We start from the raw sequence: 20,042 nt of genomic DNA, 5'->3' as shown, positions 1-20,042 counted from the left end.
AGGAGCTGAGTCATAGTTTTTTTGTTTTTTTTTTTAAGATTTTATTTATTTATTTTTAGAGAGGGAAGGGAGGGAGGGAGAGAGAGAGAAAGAGAGAAACATCAATGTGCGGTCACTGGGGGTCATGGCCTGCAACCCAGGCATGTACCCTGACTGGGAATCGAACCTGCGACACCCTGGTTCGCAGCTCATGCTCAATCCACTGAGCTATGCCAGCCAGGGCTTGTTTTTTTTTTTTTTAATTTCCTATTTTTTTGATGTCTGTTATATCTGAATCTGGGTCTTCATTTTTCTTATGGAGACGTCTGTGTATAGATAAAAATGTTAAATAAATTTGCATGCTTTAATCTTATTAAAAAAAAGAAAAAAAAATGAATGCTCCAAAGAAAGGGCTCCTCTGAGAAAAAAGGCTAAGTTACATAAAACTGATTTCCTGCAATCTGTGAAATTAACTAGCCATCTTTGGTAGGTAAATAATTTCAAATGCAAGAAAAATTAAGAAAATTAGCTTTATTTATGTAAATTAGAAAAATTGATTGTAGTGTTAGAATTTGTCAAATCTTTTCATTCAGAACAATTTACAAGAGTATTTATATACAAACATAATAAAATAAAGTACATCACATTGCTCTTGCTTGACTCAAAGTATTTTCTCCATCCCGAACACACCCCATCACTTCAGTTTTTAACACTTAACAGGGAGATGCTGTTTTGACATAGTGCTTGATTCAGAGAATAACACCGAAGTGCAAAGGGAGCCGATAGTCACCAAGAGTTAAAAAATACCTTTCAACCAATGACTTCATCTTTAGATTTTTTCTATATTAAAATATGTTCCATGTTAAAAAAACATATTTATTCACTGATCTAAATTTGTTGTACTAAATTTGACATTTATGTAAACCCATAGTTGATTTAAATATAGATATGTATCTATATTAAAGTCATTGGTATGAATGTTTCCAAAAATGAACAAAATTATTAGTAATAAAGGTAACAGAAAATCCACTTGAAAAACTGAAGATGCCTCTTTCTATTTAAAATGGGTAAAATCTCTATTTTCTTAACCTAATACAAACAAAACTGAAAGGTAGTGAAAACCCATGGTATTTATAGACACCAAATCTTAAGTAATACTGTAGGGCTGTAATTAATTTCTACTATTATGTTTTGAATAATTATAAACCAAGTTTCCTAAACAGCTTTCCAATCATTTAACATTGTTGAGAAATCCAACAAAGTTCAATGCAATTGCTGAATAAGGCATAACTTTAAGTTAGCAATTGGGGTACAATATTAATGCAGATAATTTATAACAGAGTCAAATCTGTTGGTCCTAGTATTAAGTATACTATGTATCTGTGGATTGTCAGGCAGGAATCTGATTCAGTTATTCATTTTTAAAGCAGTGGATTGTTTAGTAAGGTCAGTTCTTCAGCACTTTTCTTGAAATTCCTGGCAAGAATACTGACAGACCTCTGTAGTTTTATTAAATGGAACACACACATACAACATAAAAAATGGTAAGTCTGCTGTTACTTTGAAAAGTCACAGCTATTTAAATGAAAACAATCAACCAGACCTCCAAGTGCACTTGTGTCTAAAATGTCACTTTTGTCCCCAAAGAGAAGGAAATAATCAAGTACTACATTAAGGTGCTTATTATTGAAAAAAAAAAGAAAAAAAAGTAACATCAGAGGAAACTGGTCTTTAATTGGATGCTTAAATTCTTTCCAGGGTGCTTAGTATGTTTAGATGTTGGTATCCGGACTCGGACACTTTCCTGATTGCCCTTTATGGCAGCCTCAAGGCGTGCTTTCAGGGCTGGAGAAGAAGCCATTACACTCTTAAACACAGCTGAATACTGAGGCCCAATCTGCATGAGATTCTGCAAAGCAAAGTCATGTAAATTCCTCATTATGGAAGTTGCTGATCCCAGAGCATTCTCATCCAAAAGGAAGGAAATGAGGATGGGTAGAAGGCAGGCCACCAGCTGAGAGCCTGGGAAGTAAACACAGGAGGTAAGCCCTTGGTTCTATAATGTTCATTACACAAAGTTGTAAACACATTTCATCCGCACACATTTTCCCCCCACTTAAGGGGAAAACAATTCTTCCCTTCTCTTTTCCCAAATTAATACTACTTCACATTAACATAATATTGCCTTTCAATGAATATGAAAATATACTGACTCTTACAACTTAAAAATTTATTCATTTACTATCTGAATGTCTTCCTTTCCCCCCACAGGAATTCACCTGTTTAATTTTTAAGAAATTTATTTGACCATAACCCCTCCGCCCTCCCCCAAACAATAATTTTTAATAGTTTATTTTCCCCCATTACCATTTATCCTCCTTATGCCTTTCCTATCCCTACCCACAAGCCCCCCTGAATGTTTTACATTTTAAGTAATACTACATTTCTCATTTTGGGTAGAATCTAATATAGTGTAAATTTTGTGCTGACACTTACGATGCTGTTCTTCAGCAACAGTTACTAGTGCTTCCAAGACCTTTATGCCTTCTTGAAAGATCTGAAGCTCAGTAGTGTCTTCAGGCTTTTTCGTGTCTATTTCCTGTAGTTTGTCCACAATAGAAGATACTAAGAAGTGAATGTAAGGATAGGAAACAGCTGGATTTGGACACTGGAAAATGGAAAGTAGGAGCTGATAGGTCTTGATTTGTACCTAATCAGGTAAGAGACAAAAATAGTATGAACTATAAATATTAAAAAATAAATTAAAAAGACACCTAAAAAGATATTTATTTCCAATTTATCTTTAATTTTTGAATTTCAAGTGATAATAGGTATTCAAACTTGCATGCTAACAGCAGTAGCTGTGACACTTTGGATTGGGAGCAGAGGCATGTGGAGACACTAGAATAGGAAAGCTTGCCTTTCTTGTTGTATGGTTAAATTTTTCTTCTTTTTTGTAGTTTCCATTTCCCCCCTCATGTGCCCTTTTATAATCAAACATCAAAATTAAATTGAAACACACACACAAACTTGAAAAACGTTTAGGAGATTCAGAAAATGTTTCAGATAAAAATCACTTAAATTTAAAATTCAAATGTCATGGTTTTAAGACACTTTAATTAGTATGTCTGAATCATGTTATGTCATTTTGATAATTACGATATGAAAGCCATCACTTGGAGACTGCTACATAAAGTTCTGGCACTGCCGTAGGCAACAAATAGAACAGAAGAAAAGGAGAGGACTACACATCAAATACAGCAGGTCCTCAAATGATGTCACTTGTAATGTTGATAGACACCTTAGGGACTTAACTATTGTTTAATACTGATTTTATCAACTGCTTTCTTTATATGTTGTTTTGCTTCAAGTTGCACAACTTACAATAATGTTAAGTGAAGACTTACTGTATATATATCATTCTTTATTCAATACCTTGGAATGGATTTGGATGATTAATTTTTTTTTAGAGAAAATCTGGTTCCTACACTTGAGGAGTTGAAATATTGGTGGTCATATGCTACAAACTCACTTTGTAGCACATAAAGGAATAGGAAGTTAATTCAGTAAATGAAGGGACCACAAAGTGACAGGATCAATTTGTATGTAATGTTTTTAGAATGGGTCCCATTTTCATGATCATATACTGAAGTCTTCTTTTCCTTTCCTTTCCTCCCTTCCTTTCCTCACCCCAGAATTATGTTTATTGATTTTAGAGAGAGAGGAAGTGAGAGAGAAACACTGATCAGTTGCTTCCCATATGCACTGCAACTAGGGACTGAACCCACAACCCAGGCATGTGCCCTGACAGGGATGGAACCTGCAAACTTTTTGGTGTATGGGATGCTGCTCCAACCTACTGAGCCACCCAGCCAGAGCTGGAGTCTTTGTTTCTTCTTAAAAATAACTTTTTAAAAAGGGAAACCCACTATAAGAAGCTCCAATGTATCTTATTAAATGTCCCTTGAAAAATTCTAGAGATATAGCAATTTTAAGATATCCCTATTTCAAATTTATTTATTTATTTAAAACATTTCCTTGATCTTTCTCCAACTATGCTCTATCTTCAGGGCCAAGGAATAAGGGCATTATTATTTGGCTTTGTCACACCAAGAACAGAGAAAAGTCTTCCTCTGTTCTAAAAATAAAATAAAAACCTAAAAATAAAATTACAAAGAAAAGTTTTGAAAGAGCATAAACATACTGCTATTGCAAACATCTCTCTGCTAAAAATGCTTACCACAGGATCTTTAATCTCAAGAGTAGCCTTAAATTTCTCCATACAGCGCTTCTGAAGGCACGGGATAATTGTTACTTCTGGACTGGCAGACAAGGTAAATACTGTGATAGCAGTAAGTAGACTGACTTCATCAAGTTCTTGGTGTATTCCATCTACTGAAGAGAAAAATGATCTACGTGAAACAGATCCCAATACTGCCATATTCAATGTTTTATATATCTGTGTGAAGCTATCTGTACTTTGATGGTAACAATTTCTTTTGTGTACGTAATAGTTTTAGACAGAAGACACGAATTGACTTTGAGACTCCTGGCAAATGTTGTAGGTTTAAAAATGTACGTTATAAGTAATTCTACAGCTAAGAATTACCAAAGTAATTATAATCTTTACAGGTAAAGACATCAGTAAATACACATACAAATTTAGTAGAAATATATAAATTTACTAGTTGTGTGACCTTGGACATTCAACCCTGTCTTCAGCTTCCTTGTCTGTAAAATGGGAGTAACAACAGTATTTACATTTATAACGTTAAATGAGTTAATCTACGTAAAGCATTAAAATAGCATGTTGAATATAATACTCAATGTGTATTAGCCATCATATTTCTATTTCTATTGTGGAGCAATACACAAATGCTTAGACAATTATTTTTTCTTTCTTAAAAGATTTTATTTATTTTTAGAGAGAGGGGGAGGAAGGGAGAAACAGAGGGAGAGAAATATTAATACGTGGTTACCTCTTGCCTGCCCCAACTGGGGGCATGTGCCCTGACTGGGAATGGAACCCAAAATCCTTTGGTTTGCATGTCAGCACTCAATCCACTGAGCCACACCAGCCAGGGCCAATTATTTTTTCTTTGTTAATTTTAAAGTATTCATATTTTGATAGTACATGTGTGAAGTGAAAATAACTTAGCACACTGCTTCATATAGCATTTCTGAACAGCAGAGAACAACCTGAAAACATCTTCATAGGCCACTGTAGGGAATAAAAAGTAATGCTTCTCCTCCCACCTTGCAAATTCTTCTAGCTGGGCTAATAATCAAATTAACAGAGAAATTAACATGAGAAAATCAAATTTTAATACATGTACATGGAGAATTCACATTAAGCATGAAAATTTGAAAGACACTGAGGCAAAACTGGGTATATATGACATTTTGGACAAAGAAGAAAAGGGGGGGCATGGGATCTTAGATTTCAAAAGTGAGAATGAGCCATTTACAGGTAATTTGTTTCTTAATAACCAACTTAAAAATCAATATCCCCAAAGGCAAAACTTTTGGTCCCCTTCACCATCAATCATTTGAAGGAATTTTCTATTAGATATAATTCATTTTCCAAAGTCAAACTCTCATTAAATAGTGCTAGTGGGTTTGATGTGGAAAATCAATATTATTTGAAAAAGAGTGACAAACTCAGCTCATTAATTTGTGTAAGAATGGATTGCTACTGTTGAAAAAAAAGGCACATGTATATATACAGTCTGTGCAGAAGGTATCCAGCCATGTAATATGGAAAACAGAGACATTTATTGAAGAACATGTAAGACATAAGAAAAATTGTGCATAGGACAATGACATCTTAGTCCCCTTCAAAGTAGGCACCTTAGGACCTCACACAGTTTTATCAGCATATCTTATATTGTTCAAAATACTCTGCAAAATCCTTTGCTAGCATCGCTGCCAGCTGCCCTATGGTTATTTTCCTGAATCTCATCAATGGTCTGAAATCTCTTCCATTTCAAAGGTGATTTTAGTTTCAGGAAAATCCAGAAGTTGCAGGGCACCAAGTATGGGCTGAGTCACCTGGGTGATTTGATGTTTCATCAAAAAAGTCTGCACGAGATGAGATGCCTGAGCAGGTACACTGTTCTGATGAAGCTGCCAATTACCAGTTACCCATAGCTGAGGCCTTCGGAATCAGCCAAATAGTTTCCAGAGAGGGATGTTCAAGCTTAATGCAAAATTTGATGCAGATTCATTGCTGTACTCATTCAGTCATTTTTAATGCAACGGCCACACAGTATACATGCTCACTCAACAGCATCTACCTCCCCCACTGATTAGTACAGTGAAGTCATCATTGTCCCCACATGCACATTCCAGTCCACTCTCCTTGGTTGTCAAGTGACAGCAAACTGTTCTTGTTTTATTATCAATGGAAGGACCTTTACAGACAGACAATAAATGAATATATAATTATATAAGTAAATATATGTATCTGTGTATATATGTACACATACATACAAATATGTGTGTAGGTATATACATATATGGGGGAAGGAGGGAGAAGCTTTGGTAGTATTCATTCTACAAATATTTAAGAAACATTTACCATGTGCCAGCACTCTTTTTGGCAGTGAGATATAATTTAAAGAGAAAATATACTAATATACCAAGATGCAAATAAAGAATTTAATTTCAGCTTGTCCCAAGGTCTATAAATACAAAAGACATTAAAATAATAGAAAGCAACTTAGGAGTTCTATATTGGGTGGTCAGGGAAAGTCTTGAGGATATTGATATGAGCTGAGACTTGAGAGAAAGTAGCAATAAAAGCAAAATACTACAAATGATGAATTTACTTTACAAAAATCTGAATAATTTTAAGGTGAAATAGTACATGGTCAACAGTTAAAATTATGGCAGCATTATTATAAGTACTTCATATATATTAAATATTTAATCCTTATAACAGCACCACAAGGGAGGTCCTTTTATTTCTCCCATTTTATGGATGAGAGACTGAGGAAAGGAACACAAGAATTCAGTCATTTACCGAAGTCTCACAATCAGTAAGGCAGTGTGATTCCAGAGAGCAAACTGTTACTCATGATGCTACACTGCTTCCCATCAGACAAGTTATTTTCAGTCATTCGCAACAACTTGAAACTACAGCATAGTCGGTTAGTCTGTTTAATAAAAATGTCTTTCTATTTTCAGTAAGATAAAACTGTCCTGGGTTCCTCCTTCCATTTCTTCTAAAATTCTCTTATTCCCCAAACCCTGCCCAAATTTCCTCAGTCATGCTTCACTTAAGGACAGGAATATGTTCTGAGAAATGCATTAGGAAATTTCACCATTCTGCGAATATCCTCGAGTGCATTCACACACAGAGCTGGATAGCAGAGCCTACTACACACCTAGGCTACACACATAGCCGATCGTTCCTAGGCCCAGGCATGTTATGGTGCTGAATACTGTAGGCAACTGCAACACAATGGTAAGGGTCTGTGTATCTAAACCTAGAAAAGGATACAGTATCCTAAACCTAGAAGAAAATACAGTATAAAAGTGTGTGTGTGCACATGTGAGAAAGCATGTACACATGCTTTGGGGGGGGCCAGGAGGAGGGCTGTTGAGGAAGGCACCTTCAGAGGGAAAGCATACATCAGAAGGGGGGATAAAAGGAGAGAGGGAATGACCAGAAGGGGAGAGAAAGGGAGAGCAGAGATCAAAGAGACCCAGGGTGATAAAGCTTGGGAGGAAACACAATAAAAGGGAGAGCCTGGGGCAGGCAAGGAGGAGAGAGGGGAATGGGGCTTGGAGGGAAGATAAAGATGAAATAGAAGAAAGTGAAGTGAGTTTGTGAGAGGAACACAGAGAAAACAAATGAAGAGAAATGAAAAGAAGGGAAGTGAATCTGTGAGTGAAGAGGCAGGCTGGAGTGGTGGGTAGGCTCCCCCATCCCCCAGCCTGCTTCTCTTGATCACCCACCAAATTCTGCCTCCAGCCCCTGGTAGACAGCATGCTGAGGGAGCCTCTTCATCTACTTAAACAATGCAGAGCAAGCAGTAAATTCAACATCATAGTCTGGTCCAGACTTTTCACAGCGCAAACAAACTTTTTGCCTGTAAACTTTTTTGTCGTTACAATCTTATGGGACCACCATTGTATATATGGTCGGTCAATGACTGAAATGTGGTTGTGCTGTGCATGACTATATTCCATTTTCTTTCTTTCTTTCCTTTTTTATTTTTCAATTAAAGCTCATTCTCTTTTATTTAGGATAGATGCAAGGTTCACTTAGCATCAGCCCCATGGGTATGTGGTAAGGAAGTGGGGGCTTCTGCTAACAGCCAGAGAGAAACTGAAGCCTCTTGCCAGCAGCCTTGAGCAAGTCTCCTTGGAAGTGGATGGTCTACTTGCAGTCCTGGCCAACACCCTAACAGTAACTTTGTGAGAGACCCTGCTCTGAATTCTTGATCCCTAACTATCAAATAATAAATGTTTTTTTTAAGCCACTAAATTTTAGGGGAAATCTGTCATGTAGCAAATGGTTTTCCTGTCATGATTAGCTGCTGCTTTAATTTCTCTTGGTAGCTAGCCTAAATCCTCAAAATCCTAACCTCATTCCCTGATACACAGCAGAAACACATCTTTGTGTGTGTGATACAACAGGCATACTCATAATGATTCTCAACATAAAAATGTAGATCTAGTATGTCCATCCTTACTTTTTTTCTTTGTAGTCATTGGCAGGAGTTAATCCTTGAAAACTCACAGTGAATGCTAGTTCTTCCTGCCTAGAAAGGGACGTTGTTGTTTCCCTAGTACTTCCAACTGCAGCCTCATCTCTACCTTCTTTTTTTCCATAAGCACAAACTCATACTAATTTCATTAAAAAAAATTCCTCAATCCTACACCTCCCCTCAGCCTTTCCTTCTTTCTGTCAAGAGAAACCTACACTTTGATCCTTCCCCTTCCTTACCTCTTGCTTGCAACTCAACACTGCATTTTACAGTGCTGATCACACCTGCCACTAAAACTCCTTTACTTTGGCTTCTGTGACTGCACTCTCTTCTCAATCATCTTGCTCCATAAACTTAAGCTGGGTAATTTCAACCACACATGTAGTCTATACACGTAGTCTAAAATAATCTCTACTCCAGATTATTTTCCTGGACTCCAGGCCTCTATATATTCTGTTCCACTTGATTATCCTACAGGCTTTTAAAAATTTACTTCACTATATCCCCCTGAAAATGCTCACCTTGGTATTTCTGTTAACAGTGCTATGAGTGTTCCACTCACTCTACCCTTTCAACTCCTAAACCAACTATCAGTAAATTCTGTTAGTACAGTTAATATTTTGGTTTTCATTATTCTCTTTATCGTTACTGCTACTATCTTATCTTCAGCAATCTTGCTTTCTTTTCTATAGTGGTGCCAGAATGATTCTTTAGACATGCAAATCACTTAACTCCCCTTAAAGGCTTTAGTAATTCCACATGAATATTAAAAGCAGTCCAAATTACAGACCAAGACACATCCTCCATAATCTGGCCCTAAGCACCATCCTACTCACCTCTTTTTCTACTAATCATCATTCAGCCTCCTCCTACTCTTTCTCCCAAACCCACATTCTCTCACTTCTCTATCTGGTATCCCCAAATATACCTTACTAATTAGATTTCCAGGTGTTTGATCAAAATTCTGTGCCTCAAATCCCAATCTATGATGTCCAAGTGAAGAATGCTCTCTAATCCCTTAAGAAACTGATTCTGCGGAGAAACCTCCTGTGGCATACAGAGGTGTATCCCGGACACCCTCTTCATTGGGAAAGGTACTGCCCAGCTGTGGGGAGTGTGGTCAGCTGTCAGCTCACTCAGGATTGGCCTTTGCTACAGAGCGGCCTGGACTGAGATCACATCCTTTTGTGGGGCAGCCCACATCTGAGGATAAAGGCCAGACCATTGCTGGCCTCTGTGGGACGCTCTGATGCGCAGGCCCATCAGACCCTTCAGGTTCACTCAGCTTTTTGGGGCCTACACCGTAGTGTCTTATTTTGCCATAAACTGCTTTCCCCTATGCCCTTCACAGATTTGGTTTCTTTTCTTTTTTTAAAAAGGATTTTATTTATTTTTAGAGAGAGGGCAAGGGAAGGAGGGAGGGAGAGAAACATCATTGTGCGGTTGCCTATTGTACACCCCCTACTAGGGACTGGTCTGCAACCCAGGCATGTGCCCTGACTGGGAATCAAACCAGTGACCCTTTAGTTTGTGGGACAATGGCCAACACACTGCCACACCAGTCAGGGCTATTATGCATATTAAAAAGTTCTGTCAGCTAGTCATAGATCATACTATATTTTTAAATTAATGTGATATTACATATGAGGTTCTTACACTATCAACTTAATATACAGGCTGCCAGTCTTTACTTGTATTAAAGGTTAAAGATACTAAAATGAGAACACAAATATTTCTATCCACTATATTCTCTAACAATGTATGTAGTAAATATGGTCTCTTTCAGGTGAGGTTACCAAACATGATCAAGTAAATAGCTTATTTTCAAAACACAGTCCCTCTTGCTTTTTTAAAGCAAACTGAACAACAGCTTCCAAAGAGCTGCAATTACCTGGGTCCCAAGAGTCAAGAACTGTTGTTAAAGCGCTACGGAGAAGGTCCGTCCAAGCAGCCTGGCTCTTCTCTGCTCTGGCCATGGGAGAAGACAATATTCCTTTCAGAGCCTGAAGGGAGGCTGCAACTGTTGAAGATAACTGGCCCCCAGGTAACTTCACAGCAGTTTCTCTGAGAACCCCAATGGTGAGGTACAGTATAGTGGGGAGAATTGAGATGCTTCCTGTAAGATACATTTTTAAAAATATTGTGTATTTCAGTCTATCTATATAGTTCCTAAAAAGAAATCATCAGTGAGTAACACAATGTCAAAGATTTCTAGCTTTTAAGATGATTTTTCATAAACGACTGTAACTGTTAAGATAATGTAAATAATCTTTAGATTTTAAGTATTGGATTATATTTTGGTTATAAATGAAAATGTTATTTAAATTTTAATTATTTATTTTTTAGAGAGAGGGGAAGGGAAGGAGAAAGGGAGGAAGAGCAACACTGATGTGAGAGAGCAACACTGATTTGTTGTCTCTTATCTGCACCCCAGGAGGGGACCGAACCCAGAGCTTAGCCATGTGCCCTGTCTGGGAATCAAACTGGTGACCTTGGGCTTTGCAGGTTGATGCCCAACCAACTGAGCCACACCAGTCAGGGCTGAAAATATTATTTAAATTGTATCACAGTACCATTATCTTTTGCTGTCTTATTTTGTTTTACTTGGTGGTTGGCAAATGTTGAATTTATTTTTATTTGCTTTTTAGTGTGGTAAATATACACAATATAAAACTTACAAATTTAACCATTTTAAAGTGTACAATTTAGTGGCATAAGCACATTCCCAATGTTGCAAAACCATCGACACTGTCCACTTAAATTCATTTTATATTGAACTTTTTTCAAGAAATTTGTAGCAATCCACTCAGTACAAAATATTAAAGTTTTCATGGCCACCAAAAAGTTGAAATGTCTTTAAAATGAAAGAGACTGAAGTTAAAATCCTCTACTAGTCACTTTTTGCGCCACTCTTGGTGTAAGGCAGTGTGTGAGAACAGGAAATACAGGTTTTAATTCCAGCTGAAGTTAAGAGTCACATTATAAAAAAAAGACAGCACATAAATTGGTCAAAACACGCTTAAGCAGAAATATGTTAACCAAATGAAAAGTATTAAGTACTGAGTACCTATTATATGTTAGATTTCCTAGAGGATAAAAATATTTCATTGAAAATGAGACATAAGTTTGTATATATATTTATCTGCTTTCTGTATAATAATCAATTACATTTAATTCCACTGTATGACACATAAAAACTATGTATCTTACAGAAGCAACACACACACATGTATATACAGGGAAGCTTCACAAAAGAGGCAGGCCTGGAGCTGAACCTCAAAGGAAAGCAAAATTTTACACAGAAAAGGGATGGATTCACTTCAGATCAAATAACACTGTGGACAGCAGCATAGAACAGGGATGAGTATGATGCCTTGCAGGTTTAAAATTCATACAGCAGGAATGAAGAGGGGGGAGTGACTCAGTAGAACCCTGTGGAGCGCCTTGAAGTGCCATACTAAAAGTATGGACTTGATCCCAACTGGAACTGGATATGATGACAAACTTCTGTCATTGCTGGGGTAGGGACAGTCCATTAATATTTTATACTAAAAAAGTGCCAAAGAGTGAATACTGCCACTGATCGGTTTAAAATATTGTCCACCATAAAATAATGTATCTGCAGTGCATGCTGTCTCTAAATTTACTTTCACCCTTTTAGTAAAACAAATTATTAGAATGCAATGTTAGTCTTAGAGGATTAATAACATTACCCAAATCTGGGTCAGATTTTGTTTAATGAGAAAAGGATTAGCAACCATTATGTCCTTTATCTATTAAAACCATTTCTCTCCTCTCAGGCCAGGTAAAGTAGCCACACACCACTGGCATACCTTCAGGAGAGCACACTGCGGGAAGTTCAGAGAGGATAACTAATGCAGCTGAAACCAATCTGCTTCCATCTTCTGACAGCATCTGTGGCTTGGTAGCTTTTACTCCGGGGCTGCCCATCAGTTTAGGATTTAGTTCTGGGAGCTGTCTAACTAGAATGCACACACACAATTCTAGTGTTGCAAAAACCAAAGATTTCCCAGGCACAAGTCCTCCTGTGTCCTTTCCCTCTCCAAATTCTGGCAAGGTTTCCTTTTCAGCAGCCCCATCATCAACTAAAAGACAAAAAGAAGAGTGTTGAATAAATGCTTCATATTTACTTTGCTTCTGGTAGATAGCAATTTAGTTCCTATCTGTTACAGGAAACACATTTAAATGGCTGAAGTCTTAGGTGTTAAAGATTGATGGAGAAAGTGGTTAGGAAGGTAATATAGTGGTCTTTATTATGAGTTCTTATTGCAATGAATCAAAAAAAAATCCTTCGTAACCTCTTGGCCTTAAAATGTTCCTTGTTGTTAAGAACGTGACCTGACAGCCAGAGCTCCAGCACTGACCTTGCCACCTTAACACAGAAAGATGGGAATCGAGGTCCCTGATGTCTTTTTTTTTTGTATTAGACAATTTTATTTTATTTTATTTTAGATTTTATTTATTTATTTTTAGAGAGGGAATGGAGGGAAAAAGAGAGAGAAACATCAATGTGCGGTTGCTGGGGGACATGGCCTGCAACCCAGGCATGTACCCTGACTGGGAATTGAACCTGCGACACTTTGATTCACAGCCCGCGCTCAATCCACTGAGCTACGCCAGCCAGGGCTTGAGGTCCCTGATGTCTTTATGCAGCTGCCATACCAGCCCAGGACTGCCCACCTCTGGACTTTTGTAGATGGGAGAGTAAGTCCTTATGTTTTACATCTATGGTTACATTGGGTTTTCTGTTACATGTAGTCAATTGTAATCTTGAATCATAAACTGACCCACACCTAATTAGACTTATAAATAAGCCATCTGATCACTTTGCAAAACCTAAGTCATTAAAAAAAAATTGTTAGTTGGTCTTTCCAGGTACATTAGTAAACTCAAAGCTAGTGTAAGTAAGTACTCAATCAGAATAAGGAATTTTTTTTTGCTTCCAGGGTTTTGTTAAAATTCTCACTTTCTCAAGGAATAATATTTTAGCTACTGACAATATCCAAGCTAACATGTAAAAGTGAATGGGAGAACTTATAGCCATAATCTAGAGATGTTTCATTTGTGCTATACATAATAAATTATAGAATGACAGACACATAAGCAATACATTAAAAATAGTGATGCTATGTAAGTAATTTGGCATTGTGGGTTAACATTCACCTTCTGCACTTCGTCTTTTCTCCTTCACATGTTCTTGAGCTGCACAGATAATCTGTCTTACCACTTCAAGTGAAGCCAATTGAACCAAAGGTGATTCTCGGGTCAAAATTACTCGATGTAGTACATTCAGCAACTCGATACCCAAGTCCTATCATAGAAAACATTTAGGGGAGATTGTATTGGAAATACTTTCCTAAAAAAAACACAAAACAATGCTAAATTCTATGATAAAATCCAGAAAAAGAGAATGTAACAAATTGCTCACTAAAAAAATAAAGGTGTCAGTGCAAAGTTATGTAACACCTGCTCCACTTTAAACCAAATCCAGATTGGTTTTTGTCCAATCTCGTGGGAGATGGTACTATGACAAAAGGTCATTTTCACACAGGTCCTAAACTGGGAAAAAAGAAAAGAAAACTTTCAAAACAAGATGAGAAATTTGGGTAAAAGAATACAGGGACTGCCATGTAGATTCCCAGCTTTATATTAAGGTTTTTGTTTTTTAAAGTAATTAACAAAGAATAATGGAGAAGTACGACATTAAAAGTGGATAAGTTAATATGCACAAATGGGTATCTCCCCAAGAATAAAATACACTGGACAAATAATATTTCATATCCCCCCTCCTTTCTTTTCTATTGGTTACTCTGGTGGCTTTCTTTCATCTTTAGAAATAACAGAGTAAATCTATCATTATAATAATTGTTTTAACATATAACACAAACAAACACAAAAAGTTTAAAATTTATATAAATACTAACCAAGTCGGGTAGGAACCTGATTAATACTTTAAACTGAATAAACAATAGTACTAATAAGGTAATAGCCCATATATAGAGAGGAAATCATGCCATCCATGTTTCTTAACATGTAAGAGTCAATGATAAAAACTTTATATACTGGTACTATATGATGTTGAGGATGCCTGTCCAATGCATAGTTGCTTCTGGGAAAGCAGTTAAAGGAAGTGCCATACTTTGTACAGTGACCCTTTTACCATGGTCACAACAGAGCCAGTTATTAACGTCTGACTCCACCTATAGGCTAGCCAGCAGTCTCTTAAAAGACCTGGAAGAAGAACTCAGCGAACAAGAATACTTCGTAATAGACAGTAACTGCATGAACCAAGCAGATTATCTCTTAAGGAAATGGAATATAAAATAACAGATGAATATGAGGAACAGGGTGAACTGAAGCACAAAGAGACAAAAAAAGAAGACCACCTGTAACTCGTGGCTACTACACTGGACAGTGCAACATAGAACCTTCCCATCATCATACAGTTTGAAGAGCTGCTTTACAGAGTGGCTGGCTGGTGGCAGCAGAGAGAAGTGCAGCAGAAGCAGAGACACAGTGGCAGAGGCAAGACTGCCCCAGGTCAGCACAGCTGCTGATGGCATTCCAGTTCTGAGGCCTAGCTGTGCACCGAGCTAGTTTTCTCTTTATTTCTCTGTGTTCACTCTCTGTTTGCTGTAGTAAACTGAACATGTATGTTCCTTAAAATCTACAGAAGCCTAATAAAAAACAATTAAATCACCTGATCACTGCCAATTTTAGATCTGGGCCAAGGAACATCTAGAAGGGCCTGCAATGCATGTAAACAAGCAGTAATACTTTCCATGGTTGCCTCCGAGCGCAAGGAGCACAGAAATTCCACACAGATTCCTGCAGAGAGCAGAAAAAGAGGGAGGCTTCTTTGAGATTCTTAGTTTCTGAAGTTAAATAACTTTTCATTTGGTAAGATGTAGAAGTAAGCTTAACAAAATGTAATGCAAACAAGCTACAATAAATTTAGGATTCTAAGCAAAGTGATAAGGCAAGCCTTTTCATAATAGTGTATTTTCATCTGCATGTACATAAAGAATAACCTCACTCAAGCTTGTGCACTATATGTAGTTGCTATGAAGTAGTCAAAAAATGAAAATGTTATACCCTGGCTGGTGTGGCTCAGTGGACTGAGTGCCAGCCTGCAAAGCAAAGGGTCACCTGTTCAACTCCCAGTCAGGACACATACCTGGGTTGTGGGCCAGGTTCTCAGTTGGGGGATGCTTCTTTCTCTCCCTCTCTTTCTCCCTCCCTTCCCTTTCTTTAAAAATAAATAAATAAAATCTTTTTAAAAAGATGCAAATATTACAATAAATTGTCCCAGAGAATGTAACATGTAGTTTCTTAACTTTATTCTAAAATTTATTGAGTGATTATTATATATCGGGCACTGTATTTTATATACATCATTTCGTTTCATTCTCATAATACCTGAAGAAGTGGGTACCATTATTACCACTCTTTTTTGACAGAAGGCAATGAACATTGAGTTTAAGTAACTGAATCTGTGCAACAGTTACTTGTTACATGTTACTGTACATGTAACACAATGTAACCCATTGAGTTACAATGGGTTACATCAAGAATTTGAACTGAGGTAGTCGAACTGCACAGCTTATGGTTGTAATAGCTCTGTTATCCTTCATTCTATAAGTCTGTTTTTAAAAAGCTTGCATTTCAAGACAAATGGAAAGAAAATTTTAATATACCTAATGATATGGGAAATCTGGTCATATCTGGCTTGGGAAGAAATATATGGAATAGATGTTTTTCATATTATACCTACTTCAATAGAAACTCCATGCCTCACATTAATGAGTAACTTCTTTATCAGCCGTAGCTGGTGTGGCTCAGTGGATTGAGTGCCGGCCTGCAAACCAAAGGGTCGCCGGTTCGATTCCCAGGCAGGGCACATGCCTGGGTTGCGGGCCAAGACCCCAGTAGGGAGCATGCATGAGGCAACCACACATTGATGTTTTTCTCCCTATCTCTCTCCTTCCTTTCCCCTCTCTTTAAAAATAAATAAATAAAATATTAAAAAATAACTTCTTTATCAGTAATGAATGAAATAGGCAAAACATGAAAAACATTTATTTCAAATATTCTAAAAACTCATTGTACCTTTGAAAGACACCTTACTTTAAAAATAAAATTCCAAGAAAGCCAAAAACTGGGTTAAACTTCATAAATGTAAAAATCTAATTTATCTTTAAGCTCAAATATTTATTTGTAATGCTGTACCTTTGAGTATACTTTTCTTAAACCTTGTAATTCCTGAGGATGGGGAAACGCAGGGGGAATGATCCATTAGTACATTTTTTTATATATATATACTACTGAGAAATTCAAAATTACAGATACCACATGGATTACTTATCTATTAATTTATTTACAAGTGAGGAAGGCAGAGACAGACAAACATCAATGTGAGAGAAACAGGATTAGCTGCCTCTTACATGTGCCCAGACCAGGGACTGAACCTGCAATGCAGGCATGTAATCCTCACTGGGAATCAAACCTGTGACCTTTTGGCTTATGGGACGATGCTCCAACCAACTTAGCCACACTGGGCAGGGCCCACATGGATCTTTTAAAAACTCTGTGGAAAGAACTAGGCTTGTCTTGCAATTTCTGTAATTCAAACTGATGGTGAAGTCAGCTTCTAGACTTAGGAAATTTGCAATTTATAAAGTATATACAAGTTTATTTAATTATATCAAGGCTATCATTAACACCTAATACAGAATGAGGTAACAACCATCAAGAACTGAGAGGCAGTAAGGCACAATTCAAGAAAAACTCTATAGGGTTGGAAGCTTGTCAGCTCTTTTACTGACCTAAAATAAGATGGAATCTATCAGTGTAGACATCCTCAGGAGACTTTATGGTAGCCCCAGATGATGAACCCTGACACATGGAAGTTGGTGTTACAGGCCTCGAGAGATTAGAACCTCCTTCATCTGGGTCAGCAAATCCTGTGCTTGTAAGCCACAATGCTGTAGCATGGAGGATAAGCGCCCATGAGTTGTAATAGTGCACTTTTGCATTTTCACTGGTCTCTGCTGTGTAGAAGGTACCACCTGCAAAAAAGGGGAAGCAAAGGGTTTCCAGAGGAGTAAGAATCTACATTTTCTCTTTTCCCTGTTACTAGATATATACCATTCCCATCACCCCAAAACTTCCCTAAGACCATTTTTTAGTCCCCAATATCACAAGGCAAGTATTTTCTGACCTCTATCAACACAGATTACTTTTGCCTGTCCTTGGACTTCATATAAATGGAAACATATACAGTATGTACTTTTTTGGTGACAGATTAAATAACAGTGTTTTGGTGGATTCATCCATGCTGCCATGTTATTGATATTTTTATTTCTATTGGGAGTACAACTGTGGGGACACAGGGTTGATATACCTTTACAACTTTACTAGAAATTCCCAAGCTAAGTCTTAAATACTTATTTTCAAGCATAAATATATTGAAACAAATATGTGATAAGTGTATGTCTGTTTAAACAAATACTGACACACTTACCTACCTCCAAGATTAATGTAACACTTTGCTTTCTTAAATCTCTTACCAACCTAACACTTCATTACATCACTAATCCTTGCCCCTCCTGCTGTAACCACTTTCTTCAGTTCAGTGTGGATCACTCCCAAGTAGGGCCAGTACACTGGCACAACAGATGTTTGTATTCATAAATAATATGCTATTATTTTGTGTTTAAGTCTACTCAAAAGGTGTCATATGTACCCTTTTTTTTAAAAAGATTTTATTTATTTATTTTTAGAGAGGGAAGGGAGGGAGATAGAGATACAGAGAGAGAAACATCAATGTGCGGTTGCTGGGGGTCATGGCCTGCAACCCAGGCATGTACCCTGGCTGGGAATCGAACCTGGACACTTTGGTTCCCAGCCCGCGCTCAATCCACTGAGCTACGCCAGCCGGGGCATATGTACCCTTTTAAAACTTGCTTTTTTTTCACCTAATATGTTTTTGAGATTTACTTATGTTGATTTATGTCCATCATTCACTTTTCCTGAAAACTTACATCAATATCAGATTATTTCCACTTCTATGCTATTGACAAGTACAATAAACACTCTACATCCTATCTCTGTGTATAACTCCAATTCAAATTCTAACAGAACTTGACAGGCTAACACTAAAATTCATGTCATGAAGTAAAAAAAAAAAATAGCCATTTTGGAATAACATGAAAATGAAGTGTGGCTACCAAATATCCAATCCACAAAATGTAGTATTAACAACTAACTATAAAACTAGATTCCTATCCCCATTCCACACACACAAACTAAATTCTAGTTGGACCCAAGTTCACAATGTAAAAAGCAAAACTATAAAGTTTATAGGTCTTCATGATCTTCAGTAAAAAATTTATGATGCTACACAGACATATAAACTATAAATGACTGATTACAAAAACTCTAATGAGGTAAAAGAAATAAGCTGGGAGAATATATCTGCAAAATATAGAACCACAAAAGAATATTAAAAATATATGAAAAATTAACAATAGTAGTAAAATAACAAATACCAAGTAGAAAATAGGCAAGGATTGTGACTAGGTGATTTATGAAAGAAACTTAGCCTATAAACCTATACAAAAAGGTTCTTAATCAAAGAAATAATAAAATAAAACCAAAATATTCCTTCATACCTATCAGATTGGTAAAAATTAAGTATGATAACATAAGGGTGGGGAGATGTAGTGAAACAAAGCATATAGATTATTACAACCACTTCGGAGAAGAGCAATTTGGCAGTATCTTGGGAGTTAAGAAGTGCATGCCTCATAAATTCACCAATCAACTTCAGGGTATCTAACCTGAAGCAAGTCTTATATGTTCATTCTATGAATGAAAATTATTCTGAGGAAAATATTTCAGATAAACATTATCTGCTATGAAAAGGGGTCGCTCTACAAATTATGTAAACATTTCACCCCCTTACCTTCAAGAGGAAGTTGGGAGGCAAATTCTGAAGGCAAAGTTAAGAGAGCAAAATCCTGAAGTGCAGCAAGCCAGAGCCTACTTAGGGTGCCCAGGTCTGTGTGGACTAAGTCAAGCAGCCCATCGGATGAGTATGACCCATTTCTAACACTCTCTTCTGAAAAGGTGGTAGTCTTCAAAGGTTGTTTGTGGTTTTTATGTCTTTCCACAGCGATTATGTAGACCTGTTAAAAGATAATTTGTAAACAGGAAGATCTTACAGCCATTGAAAAGGTGCTATAATATTTTTATCTTGCTGAGGAGACAGACTTACCTTTGAGTATACTGGACCTGAAATGCACTGTGATATAAAAAAGTATA

At 37.0% G+C, this 20,042-nt stretch overlaps 1 protein-coding gene across 1 annotated transcript in view; it reads right to left on the bottom strand.

Annotated features, from left to right (window-relative positions):
- Positions 1-494: 494 nt before the first annotated feature.
- The window catches only part of HEATR5A (HEAT repeat containing 5A), a 115,842-nt gene continuing 96,294 nt past the window's right edge, over positions 495-20,042 (bottom strand). Inside the window, exons 29-37 of the mRNA XM_036029480.1 lie at positions 19,684-19,906; positions 17,543-17,785; positions 15,418-15,545; positions 13,881-14,028; positions 12,530-12,802; positions 10,588-10,812; positions 4,220-4,374; positions 2,476-2,689; positions 495-2,001 (exon numbers count right to left, since the gene is read on the bottom strand). Coding sequence (XP_035885373.1) covers positions 1,694-2,001; positions 2,476-2,689; positions 4,220-4,374; positions 10,588-10,812; positions 12,530-12,802; positions 13,881-14,028; positions 15,418-15,545; positions 17,543-17,785; positions 19,684-19,906 — 1,917 coding nt within the window. The 3' untranslated portion in view covers positions 495-1,693. The remainder of the gene's footprint in view (positions 2,002-2,475; positions 2,690-4,219; positions 4,375-10,587; positions 10,813-12,529; positions 12,803-13,880; positions 14,029-15,417; positions 15,546-17,542; positions 17,786-19,683; positions 19,907-20,042) is intronic.

This window comes from Phyllostomus discolor, chromosome 1, assembly GCF_004126475.2.
Source record: "Phyllostomus discolor isolate MPI-MPIP mPhyDis1 chromosome 1, mPhyDis1.pri.v3, whole genome shotgun sequence".
NCBI lineage: Eukaryota > Metazoa > Chordata > Mammalia > Chiroptera > Phyllostomidae > Phyllostomus > Phyllostomus discolor.
This window is presented reverse-complemented; position numbering and strand designations above follow the sequence as displayed.